The sequence below is a fragment of the Ambystoma mexicanum genome, chromosome 2q, assembly GCF_040938575.1.
Source record: "Ambystoma mexicanum isolate Mex_15411 chromosome 2q, UKY_AmexF1_1, whole genome shotgun sequence".
In the NCBI taxonomy this organism is placed as follows: Eukaryota; Metazoa; Chordata; class Amphibia; order Caudata; family Ambystomatidae; genus Ambystoma; species Ambystoma mexicanum.
In genome coordinates this window covers 1438595124-1438621296 of record NC_090924.1, presented here as the reverse complement: position 1 = coordinate 1438621296, position 26173 = coordinate 1438595124, and the positions used below count along the sequence as shown (strand labels likewise).

Sequence of the window (26173 nt, the reverse complement as noted above, 5' to 3'; positions counted from 1 at the left end):
TCAAATCAAGTGGGAGGCTATTCCAAAGCTTTGTGCCGAAAACAATCTCCTGTGGTCACACATTTAGTGAGAGTAACTATTAACAAATGCTTATCTCTTGACCTCAGAGATCGAGTTGGTTGGTAGCGGTGTATCTTTTCCACAAGATAACTTGCTGCTAATTTATTCAAGCACATAAATATTATGCATCCTGTTTTAAATTGAATTCGATCTTCCACCGTCAGACAGTGGAGAGATCGATGCAGGGCTGATATCGGAGTTGACTTCCTTACACCAAATACCAATCGGACTGCCGCATTTCATGCCCTTTGCAAATGGTGCATTTGTTTGGGGGATGCCCCCATCAGTAGACTATTGCAATAGTCCAATTTAGAGTTTATTAGGGCTCCCACTAATGCAGCCTGATTTTTTTGGGACCTAGGGAAGAGCATGACGGAGCAATTTAAGAGTATAAACGTCGGCTCGAACTTTTGCTGTCACTTGATTCTTGATCTTGGATGCATATTTCAATTCCGATCCCAAGAACACCGGCGCCGGAGGGATCCTCGTTTCTTCAGTTAGCTCTTTTGGGCCAAACAAGATTACTTCCGTCTTATTTGGATTAAGTTGGAGCCAGTTAGCAGACATCCAAGCTTCAACTTCATTCAGGCAGTTATTCACCCGTGAGAAGGATTCTTCAATATTATTTAGTCTGATGAACACCTGCGTGTCATCTGTGTATGACTGAAATCTGATGTTATTCCTTCTCAGTATATCCATAAGAGGGCCTAGATAAAGGTTGAATAGCAACAGCGACAGCGATGATCCCTGCGGGACTCCGCAGCACTGCCAACGAGGGCCTGAGAGGAAGCCTCCCAGTTTCACCCTTTGTTGTTGACTTCACAAAAATGAGCTACACCATTTAGCACTTCCTGACACCTTTCCTACTGTCCTCAGTCGTTCGGTAAGAATGTTGTGGTCCACAGTATCGAAGGCCGTGGATAAATCCAGCATTACAAGGAGAGATCATTCTCCTTGGTCTCTTGCCTGTGAATTTTCTGTCCCATGCAGTTTCTGTGCCATATGTCGGACGAAACCCTGATTTTAAAGGATCCAGAATGCCTTCTCTCTCCACAAATTTCTGGAGTTTTACTGTGACTACCTTTTCTGGGATTTTTCCTGGCCATGGGAGGCCTGCCACTGGGTGGTAGTTTTGAAGGTTGCCAGGGTCTAGATTGGCTTTTTTCAGCAATGGCGTGAAGATGGCCGTTTTAAGTTACTCTGAGACTAGTCCCTGCCTCAGAGACATGTTTACAAAATGTGTCATGCATGGTGTCATTTCTGATGTTAATCTCTTAGCCACACTTGCTGGGAAGGGATAAAGCAGGTCATTGGTCTGTTTTAGAGCCGCTAGGAGGCAGTGTATGGCTTCCCCTGTGACGAAATCAAAGGCAGAAAGCATGCCATCACCCTCTCCCTTAGGACCAACATCTAAATCCTTGCATATCTCCATTCTTTCTACTTCTCTGCCCTGTGCAAGATTTCCCTGTATAATCTTGATCTTATCACGGTGCATCACCCTTTCTCAACTCTCATGCTGGACTTCCTTTGCATCTTGTACTCATGTTGGCCCTGAACCATGCTGTTCCTATCTTCATCTTGTATCCTGGCTTGCAACATTATGTTTTACTACTGACTTCTGAAATTGTATTCGCTCTCCCCTCTTGCTTCTCCACTCTTTTGACGGCTTACTCTCTGTTCTCTCCTCCCCTCTCCCTTTTCCTATCCCCTCCTCTCCTCCCCTTACTTTCTTCTATGCACTTACTCTATGAGAATTGTCCCTGGACCTAGTATGATAGCAACCTCGTCTGTCACTCACCCATCCCCTTACTGTTCCCCTCACCCTCCCCCCAGCACCATCTGAAATGTTGTCAGGCCTAGTACGATAGCCGCTTGTTTTGTTCCTCCCCTCCCGTTCTGCACCCCTCTCCCTCACCTTTTGTTTTTTCTCCGGCTCTACCAGAAATGTCGTCAGGCCTGGTACGTTAGTCGCCTGTCTGTTTCCATTTCCTTCCCACTCCCCCTCCCTTCCTTATCTATGTCTTAGCTCTTGCAGTATCTGAAATGTCGTCAGGCTGTGTACGATAGTTGATTTCACATCCTTACTGTTGATGGCCTGTAAGAATGTGGTTCTATTTTCCCTTTTTCCCTCCCTTGCCTTGAAGCGCTTTGAAACACATTGTGTATAGGCGCTATATAAATAAACAATCATATCATATCCAGGAAGAAATTGTTAAATGCATTTGCCTGTTCTACTGAAGGCTCCTTCCTGCAATATGTACTCTCTTACCCAATAAAACGTGAGATGACCCGGAAGAGTGCTTGTGGCTGATTAGCTGCAGCATCTAGCCACTAAGAAAGTCGGCTTTAGCCGGAAAGATTATTTTATATTTGGTTAGCATACCCTTGGCTTTATTAAGACTTCCCAGGGTACGTTCTCTCCTCCATTATCGCTCCATTCCCCTGCATGCTCTTTCCAATCAGTGTACCCTAGAGGTAAACCATGGTTTGGAGACCGTTGTTGGTACTCTGACTCCAAGTGGTGCATTTCAAATATTTTCCATCAATAGGGTCCCTTGATTGAAGAGTGCATCGCATTCCCCTATAGACTCAGTAGATGCCAATTCTTTCTGCAGCTCTGTGTGATGCTGGATATGCATTGGAGGGACAGGGCCTCCCCGTTCTTGTCCTGTAGTCCTTTTTCATTTGTGTTCTGTATTGTTTTCTGCCCAGGAGTCCATGTGGGACTCCTGGCAGTGCAGCTCTTCCTGTTTTTGGTTTGGTGTACAGGCCCATGGGATACCCCTATGGCACCCATGCATGTTTTTGGGTACCTGTGTGTGGCCCACAGAGCAGGGTATGGGCTGGTGGCAGCTCCATGCTGAATTTGACAGGTGCTCTGGGTGTCCTCCATTTTGGGATACCCAGGTCCCCACTTCCGCCCACCTTATCCCGCTGGAGCAGGCCAGGCCGTCGACGTGCCGAGACGCATCCGCCGGTGGGTTTCCCGCAAGCCAAAGACCGTAGAGATGCCGGACGACTCGATGCCCTTGCTGGGTCACAGTTCTTCACAAACTCTTTGCGGTCCTGAACTATCGACATCGAGGTGCCCCGCACGCCTCTTCCTTGCAGGACGCTTTTGCGAGCACCGCTGGGACCGAAGCTTCCGCCTCGATGCAGAGTTCACTTTATTCGAGGAATCTCGATGATCCATGGCTCCTGCTTTAAAGGGAGCCACTCAAGAAGGATCCGTCAACTACTCGTCAACGAACTCTGCTATTCCAGGTACCTTGGGGTGGTAGAAACATTATAGAAGGAAATAACACTCATTGAACAATATATGGACTGGGCTTGTGATATATCTTTACTTTACAGGTTCCCCAGGTTTGGGGGATGTCCACACAGAACTGTGTCTAGGGTAGGGGCCAGTATTCCGCCACTTGTTCTAACCAACCGCTTTCCTCCTATGTCTATTGTTGGTTACCTTTATTAATTGATTTGTGTGACATTTAACCAGAGTATAGTTGATGCACTTTAATGAAATCTAATAATAATTGTGGTACCACTTAGAACTGTATATATTTGCCATTGGAGATTTACTGAGCACAAAGTGAGTTACTGTGATTATGTATATAACCTTGAATCTTAATCATATAAAGACTGTGTTTTAACTAATACAGTGTGTGTACATTCCATTCTGGGGGCTTGGGGACTACACTGTACTTAAGAAACAGCCTGCATCACCTCCTGAGAAGCTAGGCCCTGATTGCTCGTCCATTGCTACCGTAATAGAGAATCTTGGCTGGGGTCCTCTGTGCCTCTCCTCTACCATATAGAGATCAGGAGTACAGACACCCCCCTCTCGTCTTTACACTCTGTAACCGATACTCTCTCCATTTCTTTAGGCTTGCGACTTAATGTCAGGCCATTTGCACTAGGAGTTTTTTTTGGGAGTCTGTTGCCCTCCACAGAAAACAACCTCAAATGGTGGTCCGACCATAAATGGGCACTGTTTCCTTCATTATGATTCCCTTTCCTCTGGCCAGTAGTATATCCAAACAGTGGCCGAGGCTATGAGATGCGGAAACAGCAGGAGGTGTTCGATCATGTGAATGCATGATCTCCCATAGTTGCTTGGCATCTGATCCCGATGTCTCCTATAGCCAGATGTTAAAATTACCTAGACATAAGAAATCATTGTATTTACTCCCTATATTAGTGAGGTATTGATCCAGTCCCTCTAAGAATGTACTAGAGTGCCCTGGGCCCTACAGGCTAGTAATGTTTTAATCAAACTGTGTGGTGATATCGATATCACCACATGTCCAATTTCTGCGATTACGTCCCACTCTATAGATAATGGCAATTCCTCCCCCCTATTTTCCTTGTCCGGTCAATTGCGTCCGGGTGCATTGAGAACCCTTCTGGTAGCAGGGTTTGCCACGTGGCATGTGATGTACCCCTGAACCAGGGTTCTGTTAGAAACAATAAATCCAGTTTATGCTCCTCTATAAGATCATTTATTTCAGCTGCATGCCACACCGCTGACCTAACATTCAGCAGTCCAACTTTGAGGCCCATATTCTTCACAGGATGGACCCTTCAGGAACTCCACTGGAGACTGGGACTTGGTAAGAACACAACAAACCCTTCTGGACAGCCTGGTGTCTGCCTGAGAGGTAGGAGGTAAACCAAATCAGGACGATGCAAACGAATCCCATCCTTCGGCGAGGAGGGTGAGACAGATGCTGTGGTCGATGGTATCGAATTCAGCCGAGAGTTCAAGGAGGACAAGAAAGCATGAGTCGCGGTTATCCATAATTTCGAGGGTATCATCTACCAACTAGATGGTGGCTGCCTTGATGCTACACTCGGGGCAGAACTTCGACTGACAACCCTGGCATGGGTGTATTTGTTCATTTCTGGATAGAAGTTGTATAGCGACTACTTTTTCCAAGATTCTTCCAATAAACGGGAAGTTCATAATGGGACGGTACTTGACCAGGTCATCCTTTCATAGAGTTCATGGCACAGCGAGTGAAAATGGAGGCATCAGAGAAGCCCTCCTTCTCACCCTGTTTGGATGTACGCAGGCAAGGTTTTCTGTTACCTACAGTAAACTGAAACACTTGTCCTGCTGTTACCTTGTGTGCTCTGAAGTCATTTTCTGCAATTCTGCTGCACAAAATGTATGCAAATGACTCCCCCGCTTATTATTTTAGGACTTGTGTGAACCATCAGCCAGTAACAAGTACATGCATCCTCAGCGCTGCTCCTAAAAGCACATCAATGCCTCAACTAATGGGAGTCTGGACAGGTGGGCTCAAGGGCAGAGCTGGGCGGGTTGGTAAGCCAACCCCCTTAGCAGAAGAACACATGTAAGGATGATAGTCCAGTGGGAGCCCTCTCTATCGAGTGTCAGGAGAGAGGAAGGATGTGTCAAGGCCCAGTCACAGGGTGAAGCAAATGGGGTCACACCCATGATAGGTCAAGCCATGTTTGAGCCTGTAATTCTTGGGTGGTTCACATGCCATGTAAGACTGAGTTTATGGGCACATGATGGTATTCATGCAGTTGATTTACTACTAGAATATGTGGCAACGCACGAGTTTCATGGAATGGATGCCAATGGCAATAACAAAGACAAACCAAACTAGCCGCAGTGCTGAGAAAAGCTACAAAGTGACGGCATTGAAATACTTCCACCCCTTCCATTATATGGGTATATGGCTTTAAGATAAAATTGGGAGTGGCCTAGAAAAGGGGCGTGGACAAATGGAGGGCAGGCACCCTTGTTTGGGCCCATGGCAGTACACAGCCTTAGTACGTCTCGGCGTGTGTACAGCATGATTCCCTGTCTCTCGTACCAGCGGCCCTTGCTCTGCTTCGCTCGCTTAGATGCTCTTTCAAGTCCTTTTTGTGATGACATTTCTGGTGAGTCTTTAAAGCCAATTCTTACTCTTTTTGGACGTACCCTGGTGAGTTTTATCCTCTCCTCTTCCTCCACCGAGGCCGCTTGCATGTAAGGACCCATATCATAGAACCCTTGAGTGGTATCCAGTAATTAGAAAGAATAAAAAACAGAGAATGAAATAACAGAGAAAACATTTATCTGAACCACTGCTTTCCTGACGTCATAGAGCTCTCTCTTTTTAAGGACTGACTCCTAGATGAAGGGTGTGCCCGTGTCACCCACTACAATCATAGCTTACCCCCCAACCTTCATAAGCGTCATGCTTTCCCCAGGACCGACACAACCTGATCTGAGAAGTATCCCCTACATATCATCTCCGGAAAGACATCCCCAACAATGTAACCACCAAACCCTGTTCTTAGCGATATCCTCCACATAACATCTCTGAAAAGACATCTCCAGCAGTGTTACCACCAAAATCTGATCTTAGAGGCACCCCGCATCCCATAACATCTCCAGAAAGACATCTCCAACAATGTAACCACCAAACCCTGTTCTTAGCAATATCCTCCACATAACATCTCTGGAAAGACATCTCTAGCAGTGTTACCACGAAAACCTGATCTTAGAGGAACCCCACATCCCATAACATCTCCAGAAAGACATCTCCAGCAATGTAACCACGAAAACCTGATCTTAGAGGCATCCACCACCCATAACTTCTCCAGAAAGGCATCTCCAGAAAGACATCTCCAGCAGTGTTACCACCAAACCCTGTTCTTAGCGATATCCTCCACATAACATTTCTGGAAAGACATCTCCAGCAGTGTTACCACGAAAACCTGATCTTGTAGGCACCCCACATCCCATAACATCTCCAGAAAGACATCACCAGCAGTGTTACCACCAACACCTGATCTTAGAGGCACCCCGCATCCCATAACATCTCCAGAAAGACATCTCCAGCAGTGTTACCACGAAAACCTGATCTTAGAGGCACCCCGCATCCCATAACATCTCCAGAAAGACATCTCCAACAATGTAACCACCAAACCCTGTTCTTAGCGATATCCTCCACATAACATTTCTGGAAAGACATCTCCAGCAGTGTTACCACGAAAACCTGATCTTGTAGGCACCCCACATCCCATAACATCTCCAGAAAGACATCACCAGCAGTGTTACCACCAACACCTGATCTTAGAGGCACCCCGCATCCCATAACATCTCCAGAAAGACATCTCCAGCAGTGTTACCACGAAAACCTGATCTTAGAGGCACCCCGCATCCCATAACATCTCCAGAAAGACATCTCCAACAATGTAACCACCAAACCCTGTTCTTAGCAATATCCTCCACATAACATCTCTGGAAAGACATCTCCAGCAGTGTTACCACGAAAACCTGATCTTAGAGGAACCCCACATCCCATAACATCTCCAGAAAGACATCTCCAGCAGTGTTACCACCAAAACCTGATCTTAGAGGCACCCCGCATCCCATAACATCTCCAGAAAGACATCTCCAGCAGTGTTACCACCAAAATCTGATCTTAGAGGCACCCCGCATCCCATAACATCTCCAGAAAGACATCCGAACAATGTTATCACCAAAGCCTAATCTTAGAGGCTCCCCATAACATCTCCAGAAAGACATCTCCAGAAAGACATCTCCAGCAGTGTTACCACCAAAATCTGATCTTAGAGGCATCCACCACCCATAACTTCTCCAGAAAGACATCTCCAGAAAGACATCTCCAGCAATGTTACCACCAGATTCTGATCTTAGAGGTATCCCCCACATAACTTTTCCGGAAAGAAATCTCCAGCAATTTTACCACCAACATCTGATCACAGAAATATCTCCCACATAGCATCTCTGCAAAAACATCCTCAACAATAGTATCTCGAAAGCGATCATTCTGACACATACAATGGCAATCAGTGAAAGATAAGAGTCCAGTCTATGGACCCTCCCGTCCCCTGCGCACCTTAATACTGAAAACAGTCCAAGAGTTGAAAATGTATCAAAAAAGTTGGTCATACAAATGAACAAGTATGCTCATGTGATGGTCATGACATTTTCTATTCAGGTGTTGATCCGAAGGAGGCCAAAAAGAAACAAAATGTCAGTGCTCGATTCGTTTTCGGGGATTCTTCAAGAGAAAATCAAACTATAGGGAAAGAGACCCAAATAGATTTGATCAATTTGGAGTGTCAGTATAATTTCTACATATGCCACTACAAATGCACTCCCATTCTTTACAGTATCTGTGAATGTTGCCACCATCACCTGTGACAACATGGCAAGGGGTGTACAGGGAAGATTTATGGTGTATTAGTGAACCAACAATAGGGTGCTTTAACGAAAAGAAATCTATTTGGGTCTCTTTCCCTTTAGTGTGATTTGCTCTTAAAGAAGGGGAATAGATCCCCGAAACGCATCGAGCACTGACCACATTTTCATTTTGGCCTCCTCAGGATCAACACCTGAATAACAAATGTCATGACCATCACATTAGCATACTCGTTGATATAGTAGGGCCTACTTTTTTGATACATTGGATAACTCTTGGACTGTTTTCAGTATTTAGGTGCACAGGGGACGGGAGGGTCCATAGACTGGACTCTTATCTTTCACTGTTTGGACTACGATCTCGTGTCAGGGTCGTCACTCCTCACTCGCCCCCAAATTGTTCGTAACTTTTCTAATAAGTATCTTTCCTTGAATTGGGGTTGGTGTGCACTGACGATTGGTGGCAATAACATCCCCAAAGGAGATTTCGGGAAAGACAGCCATTCAGCACATCCCCAGATACGCCAAGAATGGAGTTAAAGCAGCAAATTCACCAAAGTGTGTTTTGACTCTACATAACAGCATGATGGACTGGGGATATTTTGCCCTGTGAATATTGTAGCAACTTTTAAGTTATTGCTGGCGGTATTCATTCTGTGGGTTTTTAGGCAGAGTATATATTTTCATCCCCACTAATGGAGTAGAGCCTGTAAGCTTCTAGATGTGAAGATCAGGCCCACCAGAGACTCAAAAGGGGACTTTTTATAAAGAATAGCACTCCCTTAGGTGGCTTTCAACTACAGGTTTATATAGATGGGAGGCTATCAACTACAGGTAAATATAGATGGGAGGCTATCGACTTCGGAGATATATAAATGGCTGGCTATGAACTACGGGTATATATAGATAGGAGGCTATCGACTTCGGGATATATAGATGGGTGGCTAACAACTACGGGTATATATAGATGCGTGGCTATCGACTTCGGGGATATATAGATGGGTGGCTCTCAACTATGGTTATAAATAGATGGGAGGCTATCAACTTTGGGGATATATAGATGGGTAGCTATCAACTATGGGTATATATATATGGGTGGCTATCGATTTCAGGGATACATAGATGGGTGGCTATCCAGTACAGGCATATATAGATGGATGGCTATCGACTTCAGGGTTATATAGATGGGTGGCTATCAACTACGGGTATATATAGAGGGGAGTCTATCGAATACGAGGACATATAGATGGGAGGCTTTCAACTTTGGAAATATATAGATGGGTGGCTATCCACTATGGGTATATATAGATGGGAGGCTATCGACTTTGGGTAATATATAGATGGGTGGCTAGGCACGCTCTGGGAAGCCTTTAAAGTAGTAGTGAGGGGAATCGCCACAGCCAAGTCGAAAGGGTTCCAGAATGGGGTCCTGGCCGAATTACAGGACTCTGAAAAGGAGCCAGAAAAGGTACTGGAACGGGGTAGTAACACAAAGGAAGACACAGAAACGATATTAGGTCTGCAGCAAAAATGTGCAGGTCATTGGGAGAGGTTATGCAATCTCAACTATAAAAAGTACATAGAGAGACAGCATGCTGGAGGAGACAAACCAGGGAGAGTCCTGGCATGGCTCTACAAAAACGAGACTCCTAGGCCCCCAATCAGAACAATTGTGAGAGACAATGGAGACATAGTGGATACGCAAGAGGGGATTAATCAGGAATTTGTAGAATATTACAGACATCTGTATGGGGATGTGACAAGGGGTAATGGAGGGGAGGTAGAGGAAATACTGGAAGATATTGGATTACCCCAGATTAGCACAGAGGAGAGGGAAGAGCTAGATGCCCCGATCACCCTAGAGGAACTAGAGGAAGTAGTGAGGCAGCTTCCTACGTGCAAGACCCCGGGAACTCATGGACTCCCAAGCGAATTCTACAAGATATATAAAGCGGAGGTACTTCCCCCACTGCTGGAGATGCTTAACGAAGCATACGAAGCTGGGAAATTAACAGAATCTCTATGCGAAGCGGTTATTGTACCACTTCCTAAACCTAATAATCCTGGTAGTGACTGCGGATCCTACAGGCCTCTGTCGATGTTGAACCAAGATAGTAAGATTCTAACAGCGGTCCTAGCAAATAGATTAAAGAAGGTTATCGATAAATTGATACATCCTGACCAGACAGAATATGTCCTGAACAGAAGCATCTCGAATAATTTGAGGCGACTCCATCGAGTGGTCGAACACTCTGACGGGGACACAGGCGAGATGGTAATAGTATGGCTGGACGCGATCAAGGCATTCGACTCGGTCAAGTGGCCTTGGTTAAAAGCGGCCCTGGCCAATTACGGCATGGGGCCAGGATATCTTCATTGGGTAGAACTACTATATAGTGCGCCACTAGCGAGAGTGAAGACAGGAACGGTGATCTCTGAAAGTTGGCAACTGGGTAAAGGTACCAGGCAGGGATGCCCTTGGTCCCCCATGCTATATATCTTAGCGTTGGAACCTGTGGCGATTTATTTAAGGCAGCAATATGATGCAATAAGCATTGTCGTTGGGGAGACGTCGCATTTAATTTCACTATATGCAAACGACATGTTACTGTATTTGTGGTACCCAGAAGAGAACCTTCAATATATACTGGAAGTGATGCAAAAGTTTGCAGCACTATCAGGTATAGCTGTGAACCCCAGTAAGTCCTATGTGTTTCCGCTGGGGAGATATAGAGGGCTCTCGGTGGAGAAGCTGCCGGTTTTTTTTTTATTTTTTTTTATTACTTGTGTATAATCAAAGAAAAGATTTTTACAAGGATGCGATCTGAGAATATGGGGAGCATCTAGAGATTTGGGAGCAAAATCAGAGTGTGTCGTGTGCATTAGTGGTCTCCAATGTTCTCTGTGGCGCGGACATCAGATGCTGGGGGCCTTGCCACTGGAAGTGAATGGCCAATGGAGCGCCTAGGTTGCAGCGTTGATTTTGTTGAAGGCAGCTTCCATTATTTTGGCCGTCGCAGCAGCCCAGCGGGATTTTTCCCCAGATATCAGGCGGTACCACCATGTTTGCTCATCGATCAGTACCGAGTCGAGCCATAGGGGAGATAGAAAGGCTGTACGAACTTGAGTTAAGGCGGGGCTGTTTAGGAGAAGGTGGCGAACGGTCTCGGTAGAGTCCGGAAGTTTGCACAGTCTGCATGTAGTATCGGTCGCCAACCTTCTCATCGCTAAGATTTCCCGAGTATGGAGCAGATTTAAGCGCGCTCTTAGAAATATAGAGCGAAGCTTTTTGTCTGGGAATCTCAGACAGTACGCCATGGGAAGTTTCAGTTTATTGTAAGTCGGTGGAAGATGATTAAGGAACTTGGTTGCCGCCGCTTTGTCAGAAGTGTTGATCCAGTCTTGTAGTTTCAATTTTTCACTGACTCTTTGCGGGTTTGAGATCAGGTCGTTTACTGTACAGTGCAAGTCTTCCAGTTTGGTTTTTTGAAGGTAAGTCCAATTTTGGACAGCCTTACAGTTCGATGACTCGAGTTCTTGGGCGATGATGTTGGAAATTGGGAGGTCGTCCTTAATAAGAATCTTCCTGAAGAGGGCCAATGAGGCCCCACTGACGGAGGCACTTAGTGATAGGAGGCCCAGGTCTCGCCTGATGGCTTCGATTGGAATGGCGGTGGGTAGGCCTAGGAGCGATTTCCAAATGTAGGCTTCCAAGGCCCGCCACAGTGTGGACGGAACAGTGAACATGGCGTCCATGCCATAGGTCAGGGTCGGGACCATTTTACCTTTGTAGAAATTAATGGCCGGTACTAGTGAGAATTTGCCATACTTTCTGTCGATCGCTCTTAGTTGAGATGTAAGTTGTTTAGTTTTAGACCACAAACGTTGTTGCATTGTGAGTTCCTTCGAGGAGCCATCGAAAATCACACCTAGATATTTGAAGTGCGAGACCACTTCAATGTTGGTTTTACAGACTGACCAAGGTCGAGTTTTTTTCATGGAGCGGCCCGATCTGGAGAGGATCATGATTTTCGTTTTCGTCTGATTGATTTGAAGATTGTTGGTGGTCATGTAGGCTTCCAGATTGTCTAGCTGCCGCTGGAGGCCTATCGGGGTTTGATCGAAGAGAATCAGGTCATCCGCGTAGAGAAGGCGTGAGAGGGAACTGTTGCCAAACTTCGGCGGGAAGCTTCGGACCTGGGCTTCCGAGTCTTTGTAGTCCCCCAGGAAAGCCACGAACAGAGCAGGGGCTAGAGGGCAGCCTTGTTTAACTCCTCTGTGAGCGGGGATTTCTTTAGACAGTGCTCCCTGTCTGTTCAACCGGACACTGAGTGTATTGTTGGTATGGAGGGCTATTATTGGTAGTAGCACGTCTTTCGGACAGTTCCAGTTTTCCAGCTTTCTCCACAGTTTATATCTCTCAACTTTGTCGAATGCCTGAGAGAGGTCGATGAACGCCACGTAGACTGTGGGGGACCCTTGTTTTATTTTGGCTTTCAGAATGGTGAGTATGAGGATGTTTAATGCGGTGCCGCCGTTTTTCTTGAAGCCTAGTTGAAATGGGTCACTGCAGGGGGCCAGTTTCGCCCATCGATTGAAATGGTACAAGAGGAGAGACGCAAAAAGTTTACCCATTATGTCCAATAGGGCGATTGGGCGATAGTTTTGAGGCTCTTCCCTGCTTCCTTGCTTGAAAATTGGGATAATGATTGCTTTGGACCATGATGCTGGAATCTTTCTAGTGGACCGACAGTGGTCAAACAGAATACTGATGAAGCTAGACCATTCCAGGTGATGTTTCTTTAGGTCTATGTTCGTCAGGCCGTCTGGGCCCGGAGCTCGTGACGATTTTAGTTTTAGAATGGCAGCACTTATGTCTGCTGGAGCTGACAGATCGATCCAGGGGGCGGCCATAGTATCAAAAGACGTGTTAGTGGTAGAAGGCGGACTGGCGAAGAGATTGGTGAAAAATGTGACCCAGACTTGTTCCGGGACTGCGTTGATCATAGTTGAGGTTGTGATACCATGGGAGGCGTTTACCAGGGACCAGAAGTCCGCGGTTTTCTTTGACATTAAGACTCTCATCATTGATTCAGCGTTGTGCTGGTAAAGTGCGGCTCGGCGCGCTCTGATCCATGATTTGTAGATTTTATTTTCGTCTTTCCATCGGTCCCATGCAACCATGGTGTTATCAGCCTTGGCGCGTCTTCTGAGTAGTCTCAGTGCTTTTTTTCTTAGTGCTATTTGTTTATCGTACTGATGAATATGGGCTTTTGAGGACGCCGGCCGTTGTTTCACATGATGCCTATGCTTGAGAAGCATAGGTAGGTAGTTCGGCCTTGGTGATGAAACGAGAACCGTTTCTGACTTAATGACTGAGACGTACTGTTGAGAGATCATTTTGATGTTGGCCGATGACAAGCGGAGACGCGTTAGTTGGGGATTCGTTTCGATCGATGTCAGGTAGCTCGGTGCAATGCGGCCGGATGAAGGCCAGGATACTGTTAGCATGTTATGGTCGCTTGGTAGAGTTTTGACTACGCGAAAATCTTGAATAATTGCACACAGTGCTTGGGAGGCGAAAATGTAATCTAGAGTGGCAGAAGACCGGTTTCTCTCCCACGTCGGTAGATGTGGGTGGCCTTCTAAAAGCCAGGCAGCGTTATGCAGGTTCCTTGATGTCATCAGAGTCATCCAAGCTTGGCCCCTGAGCTCCGCTGCTGTGGTGATGGTCGAGTGTCGGGGAATTTTTTGTGGTTGAATGCATTTCGCATTGAGGTCCCCGCAGATAAGTAGGTAGGGGGTGTTCCATTCACTAAGAATCTCGTCGATTGCCTCAGCAATAGTTTGACAGAAGAGTGGCGTCGGGGACCTTTGTGGATTCCAATAAGTAGTAAGCAGAGCAAGCGGTAGGACTGAGGACTGCTTTGCTTGTGGTGTTGTGACTTCGTGTGCCGAATTCCATTCAATTAAGACCGCCAGCACCTCGTAGGATCTTGCCGTTGTTTTGATAAGTTTTAGGTTTTGATCTGACCGTATCCCAATCAGAAGGCCAGCTGAGGGGCGGCCTAGTCGGCCTTTAACAGCTGGCGAGATCACGATGTCATAACCGTCCATAGATGGTTTTTCCTGGAGCCATGTTTCCTGGAGACAAAATATGTCAAATTGACCTAGATCTACGGTATTGTGATCCGTTAGGTGGGAGTGTCCTCTGGTGTTCCAAGAGGCCAGCGATAAGGCCTTTTGATAGAATTGGGTATCAGCTTCTTTTGGTAATTGCTATCTAGTGCGCTTTAATGATAGAGCGTCTTTTATCCATTCCCATGGGCCAGATGGAGTTGTCGAGTTTGTGCTAGCCGTCGGCGAAGATGGGTTCCGTTGCGCCCGAGGGCTGTAATTAAGCCGGCCTCTTCGCGGGGACTGGTCTCTCCAGCTGAGCTTCCTGTTCTCCCGACGTGATCTATGGGCTTGAGAATGGGGCGGGCGAGTCTTAGCAGGATCTTGTTTTCTAATATATTGGCTTTTCTGTGGAGATCGGTTTAGCTCGGGATGTTCACAGACTGGTCGTGTCGAGCGGGCAGGTGAGTCTAGGCGCGTTTTCGGGGTCCCGGGTGAGAGTATGAAGTGAGATTTCAGTTCAATTCTACGGTTATCATGTCGATTAGATGATGTGTAGGCGCTTGCCCTTCCTTTGTTATGGCGTGTTTCTCTGGTGGAGATCTTGGGATCCATAGTTGGTAATTCCGATAGCCACAAGCCTTGGGCTTTTAAGTCTTCACCGGCTTGGCGGCAGATGTCTTGTATTGCGGAGGAATAGATGTGGAGGTAGGCTTTCGCCTTATTGTCTTTGTGATAAGGCTCAATCCACTTAAAGTCAGCCGAGTTTAGGTTCTTTAGAGAGGGTAGGGACGATGTTATCCTTAAGACAGTACTTCTGTTCAAGATGATGTATTTGTCTTTGCTAGAAATTTGTTCTAGCTTGAAGAGGCGGGTGGAGTTGGCCCTCATATTGTCAGCATGTTTTAGTGCTTGCTGTCGGGCTGGGCAGGTGCCTGACGCAGGCGACTTCGTTGATCTGGTTCTTGGACTTGGTCTTCTTTGTGTGGCCGTCGTATGTCTTGAAGGGTCTGTATTGCCAACGCCCTGAGTGGGCTTGTGGGGACTCTGAATCGTCAATGGTTGGAGTTGGGGGACCTCTGAATGCTTGAGGGTGGAGGTAGACGGAGATGATTGTGAGAAGATGCCTTTGGAGGGTCCTACCTCAAGCACTGCTTGAGCGTCGTCAGATGATTCCATCAGTATGAGACTTGAGTTTAAGGAGACTTCTGTTAAGACCGAGGCCTTGGATGGGTCCGTTACGCAGCTCGCTCGAATGGGCCCACGAGCTGGGGGGCCCGCGTCGGTGTGATGGTTGAGCGTCAGCACTCCAAACTCATCCTTTCGTTGGGTCCGTTGGTGGGCTGGGACAGGAGATTGATCGGTCATAGCTAATTTTAGAACTTTCTTAGCTGTGGGCGTGTTTGTGCTTGACGATGGTTGTAGCTTGTTCGCGAATATTGTGGCAGATTCGTTAAGATTTTTCGGGTGGGAAGTCTGCGTTGATTTGTGTAGTCGTATGGTTGGTGCAGAGCCTTTTTTCAAACAGGAGGGAGCTACGGCCATGGGCGACACAGAGCCTGCCTCCTGACTTGTTGTATGCATTAAGTCATACTTCAGGTCGATAGCTGTTATATATCCTTCTAAGAAGGCAAGCTTTGACTGAATGTTCGCCAAAATGGCCGTGTTGTCCTTTGAGACGTCGCTTAGCGTTTCATACAGTTTGCAGAATGGGGCCATAGCAATGGTTATGGCTGACATGATTGTAGTCAGATCCTTTCTATTGTTGGGGGACTCTTTGTGGGGCGATGAAGGAAGGTCCCATCTTCTTCCCGTCCTCAGTGGTGTGTCTCTAGTTCCTAAGGATGCGGGGTTCGCCAAGGAGTGTCTACGAGTGGGATTGGTGGATCCAAGATCCCGCGTAGACGGTGGTCTTGAAGCTGGTGGTCTCGTTTCGAAGATGGGGTCGTCCCGACAGGAGAACTGGGGTGCGGTGACTGGGTGACTGAACTTGGGCGAGGGAGGGGTTAAGACGGGCTTTGCCTGCAGGTGGGGGGGCGTTTCTCTGTGAGGCCCTGCTATAGGGTGTAATAGATCTAGAATGTCCGTGAAGCCCTGAAGTGGCAATCCGGTGGTATTTATTGGATCAGCGTTTGCAGATGCCACCCGCCCCGGGGTGGGTGATGGTTGGGACCTCACCAGCAGGTCTGAAGATGTGACCGAAATGTCCACAGACGGGCAGTCAGAGCCCGGATGGGAATCAGTTGGGGCATCCAGTAAGGGTCCAAGGAGGTGAGTACTCAGAGGCGGAGTTGGCCCGACTGAGGATAAATGAGGCTCGGTGGAAGCTGTGATTTTCCTGGATTTGGGCACTGGAGGGGTCTCGTCAAAAACTTCCAGGATTTCCGCGTCTGATAGTTCAGAGTCATTGGATAATTTTCTTTTGCCTTGTGTCTTGAAAAAGTTCATCAGAGCATTGGACAAACGCGGGGTGGAGAGGGCAAGTTTTGCGTAGCCCTTTTTCCTTTGTGTTTGCTGTGAAAAGACCTTTTTATTCTGATTGCTAGCTTTATGAGAGCCGGGCGCTGGATTTTGCTGTTTCTTTGTCGGAAGAGATTTGGAGGTTGTGGCTGCAACCGCCGTGGGCTTAAGTATCAATTTGCTTTTATTCCTATGTGTTAGTCTTTTTGCAGGATGGTTGGTGGAGAGTTTGGGGCTGGAGTTATCCAGTGTGTCAGGGGAGATGTCGGAGTCTAAATCCGGACTCTCCTCGTGGAGGGCAATCAGAGGTAAAGGGTCAATATGGGTGTGGGAATGCGTGGGATCGTAGGCCCTGTTTTCTGGAGCTCCCGTTGGGTCTAGAGGGGGCGCTGTGGTCACTGGCATCAGAGGTGGCGTAGACATACTGGGTGACAGGTGTAGGGTAGTCTCTTCGGCATCCTTAGGTGTGGTTAGGTTCCGTGAGTGAGTAGCGTCGCCCATGCCAGGTAAGCCCGGTTGGGCTTCCTGAGCCAGGTGGATCTGGGCCGTGGTGGTCCGAAGGAACGGGCTCTTCCGCCGGTTGCAGGGATTCTCCAAGTCAGGAGAATTAATGGTCCGCAGTGTAGAGTTCGCCGCTTCTGCAGCGGGCAGGGCTGGTGCCCGTCTGCCCGTATCATCACGGGTATCATGGGTACTGGGCGCTTCAAAGGTGGCCGCTGGCTTTAGGGTGATAGCCGAAGATGTCGAGCAGCGGGCATCGTGCACCGTCAGCGATGTGGCCACCCTCAGACCCCCTGGCGGATGCCCTCCGGCTCCCGCACAGCCTGGGTCACTCGCCGAAGCGGTGGGGGGCGGCCATCATCGGTTGGTGCTGACGGGCCTTGTCGTTGGTCTTGGAGAAGACCATCAGTTAAGACTGAGGAAATCTTGTGGTTGAAAACTAGAGGCTGACTCGGGGGAAGTAGGGTCCTTTTCACGTGGCTCCTTAATAAGCGTTGATCTGGATCTTCCTCCATCTTAGATAAAGGATGCTGGAAAGGGACGGCAGGGGGGAGGGGGGGAAGGAGAAAGGGAAAAAGGAACGGAGAGCGGGACGAAGGGCAGGCACAGGACCGGGGAGGGACGAATGGGAAGGGAAGGAACAGGGAAGGGAAGGAACAGGTAGGGTAGGGTGGGGTGGGATGGGGAGCGGGAGGATAAGGTGTCAGTGACAGCAGATATCAAGATCGGTCGACTGAGCAAGACCAAGGGGGCTCAGATCTCGCTTTTAAGCTCCACACTCGCTATGGTATACTGTTTCTGTTGAGCACAGCTCAGTTCAGTTCAGATTAGGTTCAGACAAAAGGCGAGCCCCGGTAGGGGGGTAGGTGGCAGGGCAGGACAAAGAGAAAGTAACCGCTGGGCGGTAAGGGCACTGAACGCCTACCTCTGTGTCCTGGCAGTTCTCATGCAGCACTCTTATGTCGGTGGGTCCGCCCGACAGCCCCAGCTCCCGGAGCGGACTGGAGCAGACTGGAACTCTGCCCGGAACTCCGCGCGCGCTCCGCGCGGAAGAAGGGTTTTTATGGAGGTTGGGCTTGTTTTCTCCAAAGCCCAGCCCCAGCCAAAAAGCAGAAAAGCAGAGGAAGCAGCACGCACGTCCTCTCGTGGTGTGGACTGGAGCAGACTGGAACTCTGCCCGGAACTCCGCTGCCGGTTTTACAGATACCATGGGAGGTCACAACCTGCAGATATCTCGGGGTAGACATATACCATACGGTGGAAGCTGAACACAAGCATAATATGGAAAGAACGGTTAAGAAACTGGAGAATAGCATGAAGTTTTGGGCGAAACTCCCCTTGGCAATGATGGGGCATGGGGCAATGCTCAAGATGGTGGCATTGCCCAGATTGTTGCATTTTTTCGCGAACATCCCATTCTCCATACCTCAGAAATTCTTCATTAAGTTGGACAGCATATGTAGGGAATTTTTATGGCACTGGATGAGGAACAGGGTAGCCCTGTGGAAACTACAAAATCCGTATGAGAAAGGAGACGTTAAGTTACCAACCTGGGAAGTGTATTATATAGCGAGCCAATTACAACATGTGGCAAAATGGCTCTCCGAGGAGCCTACCTTAGAACATGGGCTGCACCAGGGGGACTGTGCCCCATATTTCCTGAAAGAGATGATATGGTTGCCCAAACGGGAGTTGAGAGGTCGTCCAGGGATGTTGGGTCTTGGGTGGGGGATGAGGCAAAGGGCGTGCCGGTTGATGGATAAACCATCCCTGTGCACCCCGCAGATCCCACTGGTCACAGTGATGGGAGCAGAAAAGCAACTAAGGTTAATGATCAGGAAGCACTGGGAACCGGTGGGAATAGCAACTATGGGGGATGTGTGGCAGAAGGGGAGGATGCTAGAATTTGAGGAGCTGGTGGAAAAAACGGGGTAGAGTGCCGGGCAATATATTACGTATCATGGGATGGTGCAGCGTATCAAAGACACCTGGTCCGAGGTGGAACTGGCAGAGGAGCCGGATACCACATTGGATGTGATATATGACATGGCTGAAGGGGGGCACCAAACATCTAGAGCGTATGAGATGATAATGACCCAAGTGGGCAAGGAGGTGGTGCAACTTAGACTGTACTGGGAAGAAGAAGTGGGGGACTAAATGAGTGATGGGATGTGGGAGAAGGCACAAGGATATCATTAGAAAAGTGTTGAGAAAAGCCAGGTTGCAGCAGATACAGTTGTACATAACTCACAGGGCATACCTGACGCCATCAAAGATAGCTAAATTTAAAAACGCTGGAAGCCAAGTGTGCCCAAAATGTAATGAGGAAAATGCAGGATGGTGCATATGTTCTGGGCATGCCCACAGATAGCGAGATATTGGGGGGACATAGCACAGAGAATGGAAGATAATGGGATCTGTATGAAGGTGGATACTGCGTGGGCTTGTTTGTTGGGTGGGGTCCCCAGATCGCATAATCTTAAACATGTGAGTAAATTAAAAGATCTAGCATATGTCCTGGCAAAAAGAAGGATTGCAATGGGATGGAAAGCATGTCACAGGCCCAAAGTGGAAACATGGTGGCGGGACTTGCAGAAGTGGGCGGAGGCAGAAACTGTGGCGTGGCAAGAAGCGTGTAGAGGGGACATAGAGGGAGAAGCGGGAACTCTATCGGGCTGGAGGCAACTGATAGCAGAACTATTTGGGCCCTCGTATGATGGATCAAGTGATGGTGACTCGATGAGCGTGGCGTAAGTGGACCCCCTACTGCAAGAGGCTGGAACTAACAAGGTGGGAAAGTAGGCTCAGGAGGTTGGAGGGACAGGGAACACAGTGGGCGAGAACAAAATAAAGTATGTGTACATTTGAGCAAATTATGTATCCACTGTAAGTTTGGTTTGGGTTGTTATTTTGTTGTTTGTTTAAAATTAATAAAATCTTTTTTTTTAAAAAAATATATAGATGGGTGGCTATCAACTACAGGGGAATCATACCAAAATGTTGCCACGATTGTGGAGACATTACTAACACTGCGCCTGAACGCGGTACAGAAATCCTGACCCCCCCATTACTGTGCCCAAGCAGAGCGGGAGTTGTAGGGTCGTCCCCGCTCTCCTTGGACTCAGTAATGGGGGTCAGGGGTTGCAGGGGATAAGATTAAAAAAAATAAAAGAACCCTGCGGCGTCAGCACTGCCCCACATAAGTAGGAGGAACTGACTCTGCAAGGGCACAAGGTCATCGGGGGCGCACACAGAAGTGTGCCGCAGTAAAGGTAAGTGTAGGGGTCAGGGTGCAGGTTTGAGGATTGCGGGCAGGGGGGCAACAGTGATTTATCTGATCACTGTGCCGTGCCATAATTGTATGTGCCCTTTCCATCGGCGGAATTACGGGCGGCACAGTGTTCACATAGATTCACTATAAGTATATATAGATGGGAGGCTATCAACTTTGGGGCTATATAGATGGCTGGCTATCAACCTACGACTATATATTGATTGGAGGTTATCGACTTTGGGGCTATATAGATGGCTGCTTATCAACCTACGACTATATATTGATTGGAGGTTATCGACTTTGGGGCTATATAGATGGCTGCTTATCAACCTACGACTATATATTGATTGGAGGTTATCGACTTTGGGGCTATATAGATGGCTGCTTATCAACCTACGACTATATATTGATTGGAGGTTATCGACTTTGGGGCTATATAGATGGCTGCTTATCAACCTACGACTATATATTGATTGGAGGTTATCGACTTTGGGGCTATATAGATGGCTGGCTATCAACCTACGACTATATATTGATTGGAGGTTATCGACTTTGGGGATATATTCCACCGTAAAGTTACAAGTAAATATGATCATAAGAAGAGTCAGGATGATTTGTCTATGATGTTCCTTGGAAATCCGAGTGGAAAAAAATAAAGCAACAGAACCCGAGGAGGGGGGGCTTTACAAGTCAGGTAATTCCCCAGGGGCGATAGTTACAAGCATGAGCGAAGCAAGTGTTTAACGTAGCCTCGGGGACATTACCTCCGAGGGTACTATTGCTATTAGTACCGCAGCACGTTGTACCGGGGTAGTGATAGTATTTTTACTCGAGTTGAGAAACGGCATGTCAACCGTTTCTCAACTGGAGCAAAGAAACCATAAAAAATGGCTGCCATGGATTGGGGGGGAAGGGTCTACACATAGTCCCTTCTCACTTTCCCTGGTGGCCATTAAAAAGATGTTAAAAAAGAAAACAAAGAAAAGGGCCTCCGTGGAAGGGTCTTCTCCCTTTCTAGGGCGGCCGGTGAAGAAAGGTAAGGAACTCTGCGGGACTCGCTGCTATGATCGGAGCGCCGCAGGTGAGCCTTTGTCAGCCGGGTAACGACCCGGCGAGGGCCAATCACAGCGTTTGTAGCAATCGGGTTGTCCCTCACCAGGTACTAATGTGTAATAATCAGGGGTCTGTAAAGCTCTGAAGATGATTTGGACTACAGATCCCTTTAGCTTTAGCCAGCATAGTCAATGGGAACGATCCTGGGGGTCGTAGTTTAAAGCATGTGACGAGCCTGCAGGTGGCCGCCTCCTCTATAGCTGTAGGCTACATATCTATGTTCTTATGTTGTGTAGGTCCCCATGGACCAGCACTCCAGGGGCACTCCAGGGAAGGCATGGCAGGGCCCCTCTCCCCACAGCAGACCAGAGTAAAAGCAAACACATGCCACCGATGTGATGCCACAGCAGGTTCATTCGAAGTTCCCCAGTCGTCTGTCATGAAGCTGCAGCAGTCAGAAAGGGAACTAACTTATTGCCCCCCCCCCCGCCCCCCAAATGCTCAGCACCCCCCTCGCCCTCCCGTTCTATGACTTAAGTCAGTCCCATGTTCTGTAACTAAATACATCTGTGTGCCACACGCCACGCCCTGTGTTCATGGGATGTCATGTCATCCTTATCAAAAACATTTCCAATGTGTCCCCCTACACTATGTCTTCTGATGACAATGACTGATTATATAGCCTTATCAATGCACCCTTGCAAACTGCGCGGTGGTCGTTATTGTGGGATAATTGCCCGACCACACCGAAAGAATGGCGTGAGGGTAAACTGACAACCAAATGGGGAAGGCAGTTATCTGCACTATACCTGCGTTCTCCTCTGAACACATGATCACATGATAATGGATAAGGAAATCCGGTCTCTTAGAAGCCTACCTCTGGGCGCTGGAGTCCGCCGCTCTTCACTCGGACTCGCTCGGGTGGCGCTCTGCCCGCATGCCCCGTTACTTTGGCCCGTGCCTCGCAGGCCGGCCCCAGCACGCCTTCCCCTGGCTGCTCCCTCGGTGTGTGCTGGCCTCCCTGTGCGCAGCATGAGTGCGCCGCACCCTGGCAGCCACTTCTCTTCCCTGTTTTGCTGGTTTGGTCGGTCCTTTTCTGTTTATTCAAACTTGCGGTGGGCCCCCCCCCTGCCCCCCCCCCCGTAAGGCGTCACCTCTTCGATTTCTTCTCTCAGTAATTCTCACCCGCATGTCACTGCATCGGGCTGCCGAGGGACCCAGGGCTAGGGCGTGTCTTTCATATAGCGGCAGCTTCGCAGCGCTGTAAATATCAGGTGTTACTTTTGCCCAATGTAATGGTACGCATAGTATTGACTTCTGAAGGATAAAAGGTCGAGTCAGCCCCATGGACGGCATTTAGGGGTCGCCAGGGGTAGCACCTGTGACTCCTGTTGTTGTCTCCCTTGCTACCCCTAAACGAAAGCTGTTTTTGTTTAAAATTGAGGCTCCTGTGCTTTGGCCAGCAGCATGTGGCTCTTTGTTTCTGGAGTGGCTGGTTTTCTGATCCCTATAGCGGTAAAATAGCTCAGTGGGTTGAGCGCTCGCTGCTGCAATGTGTGTGTGAGCTGCAGGTTGGACTCCTGGCAAGATCAACTCAGCCTTTCATCCTGCTGAGGTTGATAAATGACTACTAACACAGGTTAGGTGATATTGTATGTGAATTTGTTCTATATTATAACACATCATTATCATTTGGCCTTGGCCGTCTGCTTGCATTCACAGTCATTTGGTAATATGGGCCTATACGCACTGATATGGCGATCCATTCTTGTATCAAATGCATATCACTTTACAGTGATATCATAACCATATTTCTCGTAGTGTACTTAGAAACAAACTACTGTAGTTGGGTAGTTGCTTGGGGTCAATCTCAAAGGCCTTGCGCCCTGTTCATATTGTTGTAAATCTCACGTGTTGCGTCTGTGTGAAAAAGGTGTTCGGAGGAACCACTACCCCTCCTCCGAGGTTTTAGACAAATGGAGGTAAGGATTTCACACGGTGACTGCGCCACACACATTTAGCCAAGCATGAGTACAAACTGGTTGTAAGTCACAAATCTCCCGTAGGAGAGCCCTTTTTATTTGACACGTGTTTCGGCTCGTGGTGAGCGTTTCTCAACACAGGGCAGGGGTGTTGCTAGGTCTGGAAAAGACTCAGGGCTATGCTAATGTCTGAACTGTTGGGACTGGGGGCTAGCTAGCCTTTTGGCTGTAGCTCCTGAGATTCCATCTGGTGTCTACAACCAAAGGACCAGGGGCTATAGCTCCCTTAGACCCCCCCTAGCAACGCCTCTGACACAGGTATTGATGATATTATTTTTGTCTGGGAAGGAGAGAACAGCAAGCTACTGAGTTTCTTCACATGGCTCAATGGAAGATCAGAAGACATACAATTCACCATGGAACATAGCAACATGAAAATCAATTTCCTGGATCTCAAAATCAGTGTTAACGATAACAAGCTGATATGTTCCATTTTCAAGAAAGAAACAGACAGAAATACAATTCTACATTATAATAGTCACCACCCCAAGAACCTACGCAACAACCTGCCATACGGACAATTCCTCAGAATCCGCAGGAATTGCACAGAAACAGGAGAATTTAAGATCCACGTGAATCTTCTACAACAGAAACTGGAAACCAGGGGTTACCCTAAAAAATTGCTTAAAAACACCATGAAGAGGGCCCTCTACACACCGAGAGAAACGCTGCTTACTGCCAAATCTCATGATTCCAACACAGACAACATACTGGCGTGTATCTCAACGTTCGGTCCAAACACCTCGCAATTCAGGCACATGATCAAAAAATACTGGCCTATCGTCCAACTCAACCTACCAGACAAACCATTACCAAGGATGGCCCTAAAAAGGAACAAGAACTTGAAAGACCTACTGACTCATGCCAGGTCCCGTAGGAAACCCACAAGGTCCACATTATGGAACATGCGGGAAATCCGAGGGCATTATCCGTGCGGCACATGCATGGCGTGCAATCAGACGTTGAAAATGAAATCTTTCCTTATAGGAGATAGGGATTGGGAACTCAGACAATTCACCAATTGTAAAACAACTAACGTGATCTATCTTATTGAGTGCACCTGCAAACTCAGATACGTGGGACAAACATCCAGACCTGTGCACAAAAGAATAAGCGAGCATAAATCAAGGATCAGGTGCAAAGTACATAATGCACCATTGGTATCACACTTCATGGAACTACAACATGCCCATGATTCCTTCAAATGGTGGGTGATTGACCGGGTTCTAGGCACCACCAACATATCCAACTCCCTTAAATACAAGGAATCCTGGTGGATATTCAAATTGCAGACCCCGTCTAACGGTCTCAATGAAGCAGCCCCCATGGACTACCAAGCCATAACCTGAGAGCACCCTCACTTCATCCTAAAATGCGCCTCACCAACCAGCACTAGCCACCCAGGCTTTACAGGCTATGCACCCAAAAGGACTAGCAGACCTTGATCTGGCACCGCTTACACGTGTGTATTATCACATCTACCAGCAGGGCATTACTTTCAGCCAACTCAGGCCTACAGTAGCCAGGACCCCATCACCTTCGTCCTGGCTTTCTCCAGAACCACCCCGCCCCCACCTTCCAGGGGGGCACCTATCGTCAGCATTTGCATGATAGTCCCACTTACCTCCGCCTGATCAGCCATCCCAGCCCTGCGCTCCCTTTGTAGTTCCCTACGCATCAATTGGGAACCATACTGTGCCCGGGCTCGGTGCCGCTGACACATAGTCCCCTGCGCCTGGCATCCACATGCAGGACAGCAGTTACAGTCCGGCGTCACTCACGGACACCGTGCACTTGTGCCACATACCGCGCGCGCGCGAGCCACAGACACTAGTCTGCCACGCACCGCGCATGTGCATGCGCATACACACTGACTATGCGCGCATGCGCTCTATAATACACCACGTACAGCTCCATTTCACTCCACTAAGGGCCCTCGCCTGACTCATTGCGCACGGCGTAGCTGCCCAAGCCTCTTTCACATGAAGTTCTATACAGGTGAGCAGACTCCAGCCCCCTTGCTACTCTAACCATGGAAACTACTCGTTTCCCCACTACTGAGCCTTCCTCAGTAGCGCTGTCCCCACACAGGGTAGTGCCCTTTACTGACACAGCTCCATCTTTCTTTCCTCTTTTATCCCTTTCCATAGGGCCACTTAATCATAACCGACCCGCAGACTTAGGCAACCACATGGATGTTTGTTGCAGCCTGCTCAGACTGTGACTCCACCGCACAGCCTATGCCTATAAACCCCCACAGATCTCTGGAAGCACAGGAGTTTCCACCCAGCTTCTAGGACAGGTCAATTACTGGGCTGTGAGGGCCCACAGCCCATCACCTATAATTTTGTAGCAGCAGCAATATGATGCTTTTTATCCTTCCACTTGTATTTTTATTCTTATAGAAACACTTGGTACCCTTTTCTGAGTGGACACTCTTGTCTTTGTTTACCTTTAGGGAGACCTGCATATATAAGG

At 48.1% G+C, this 26173-nt stretch overlaps 1 protein-coding gene across 2 annotated transcripts in view; it reads right to left on the bottom strand.

The window, feature by feature from the left end:
- LOC138570243 (uncharacterized) overlaps positions 1-22716 on the bottom strand; it is a 205309-nt gene extending 182593 nt beyond the window's left edge. The window contains exon 1 of one of the 2 annotated variants that reach the window (XM_069648991.1): positions 22531-22716. In XM_069648991.1, the coding sequence (XP_069505092.1) occupies positions 22531-22687 (157 nt within the window). In that variant the 5' untranslated portion in view covers positions 22688-22716. The remainder of the gene's footprint in view (positions 1-22530) is intronic. The other variant, XM_069648992.1, reaches the window with a different exon arrangement.
- Positions 22717-26173: the final 3457 nt, after the last annotated feature.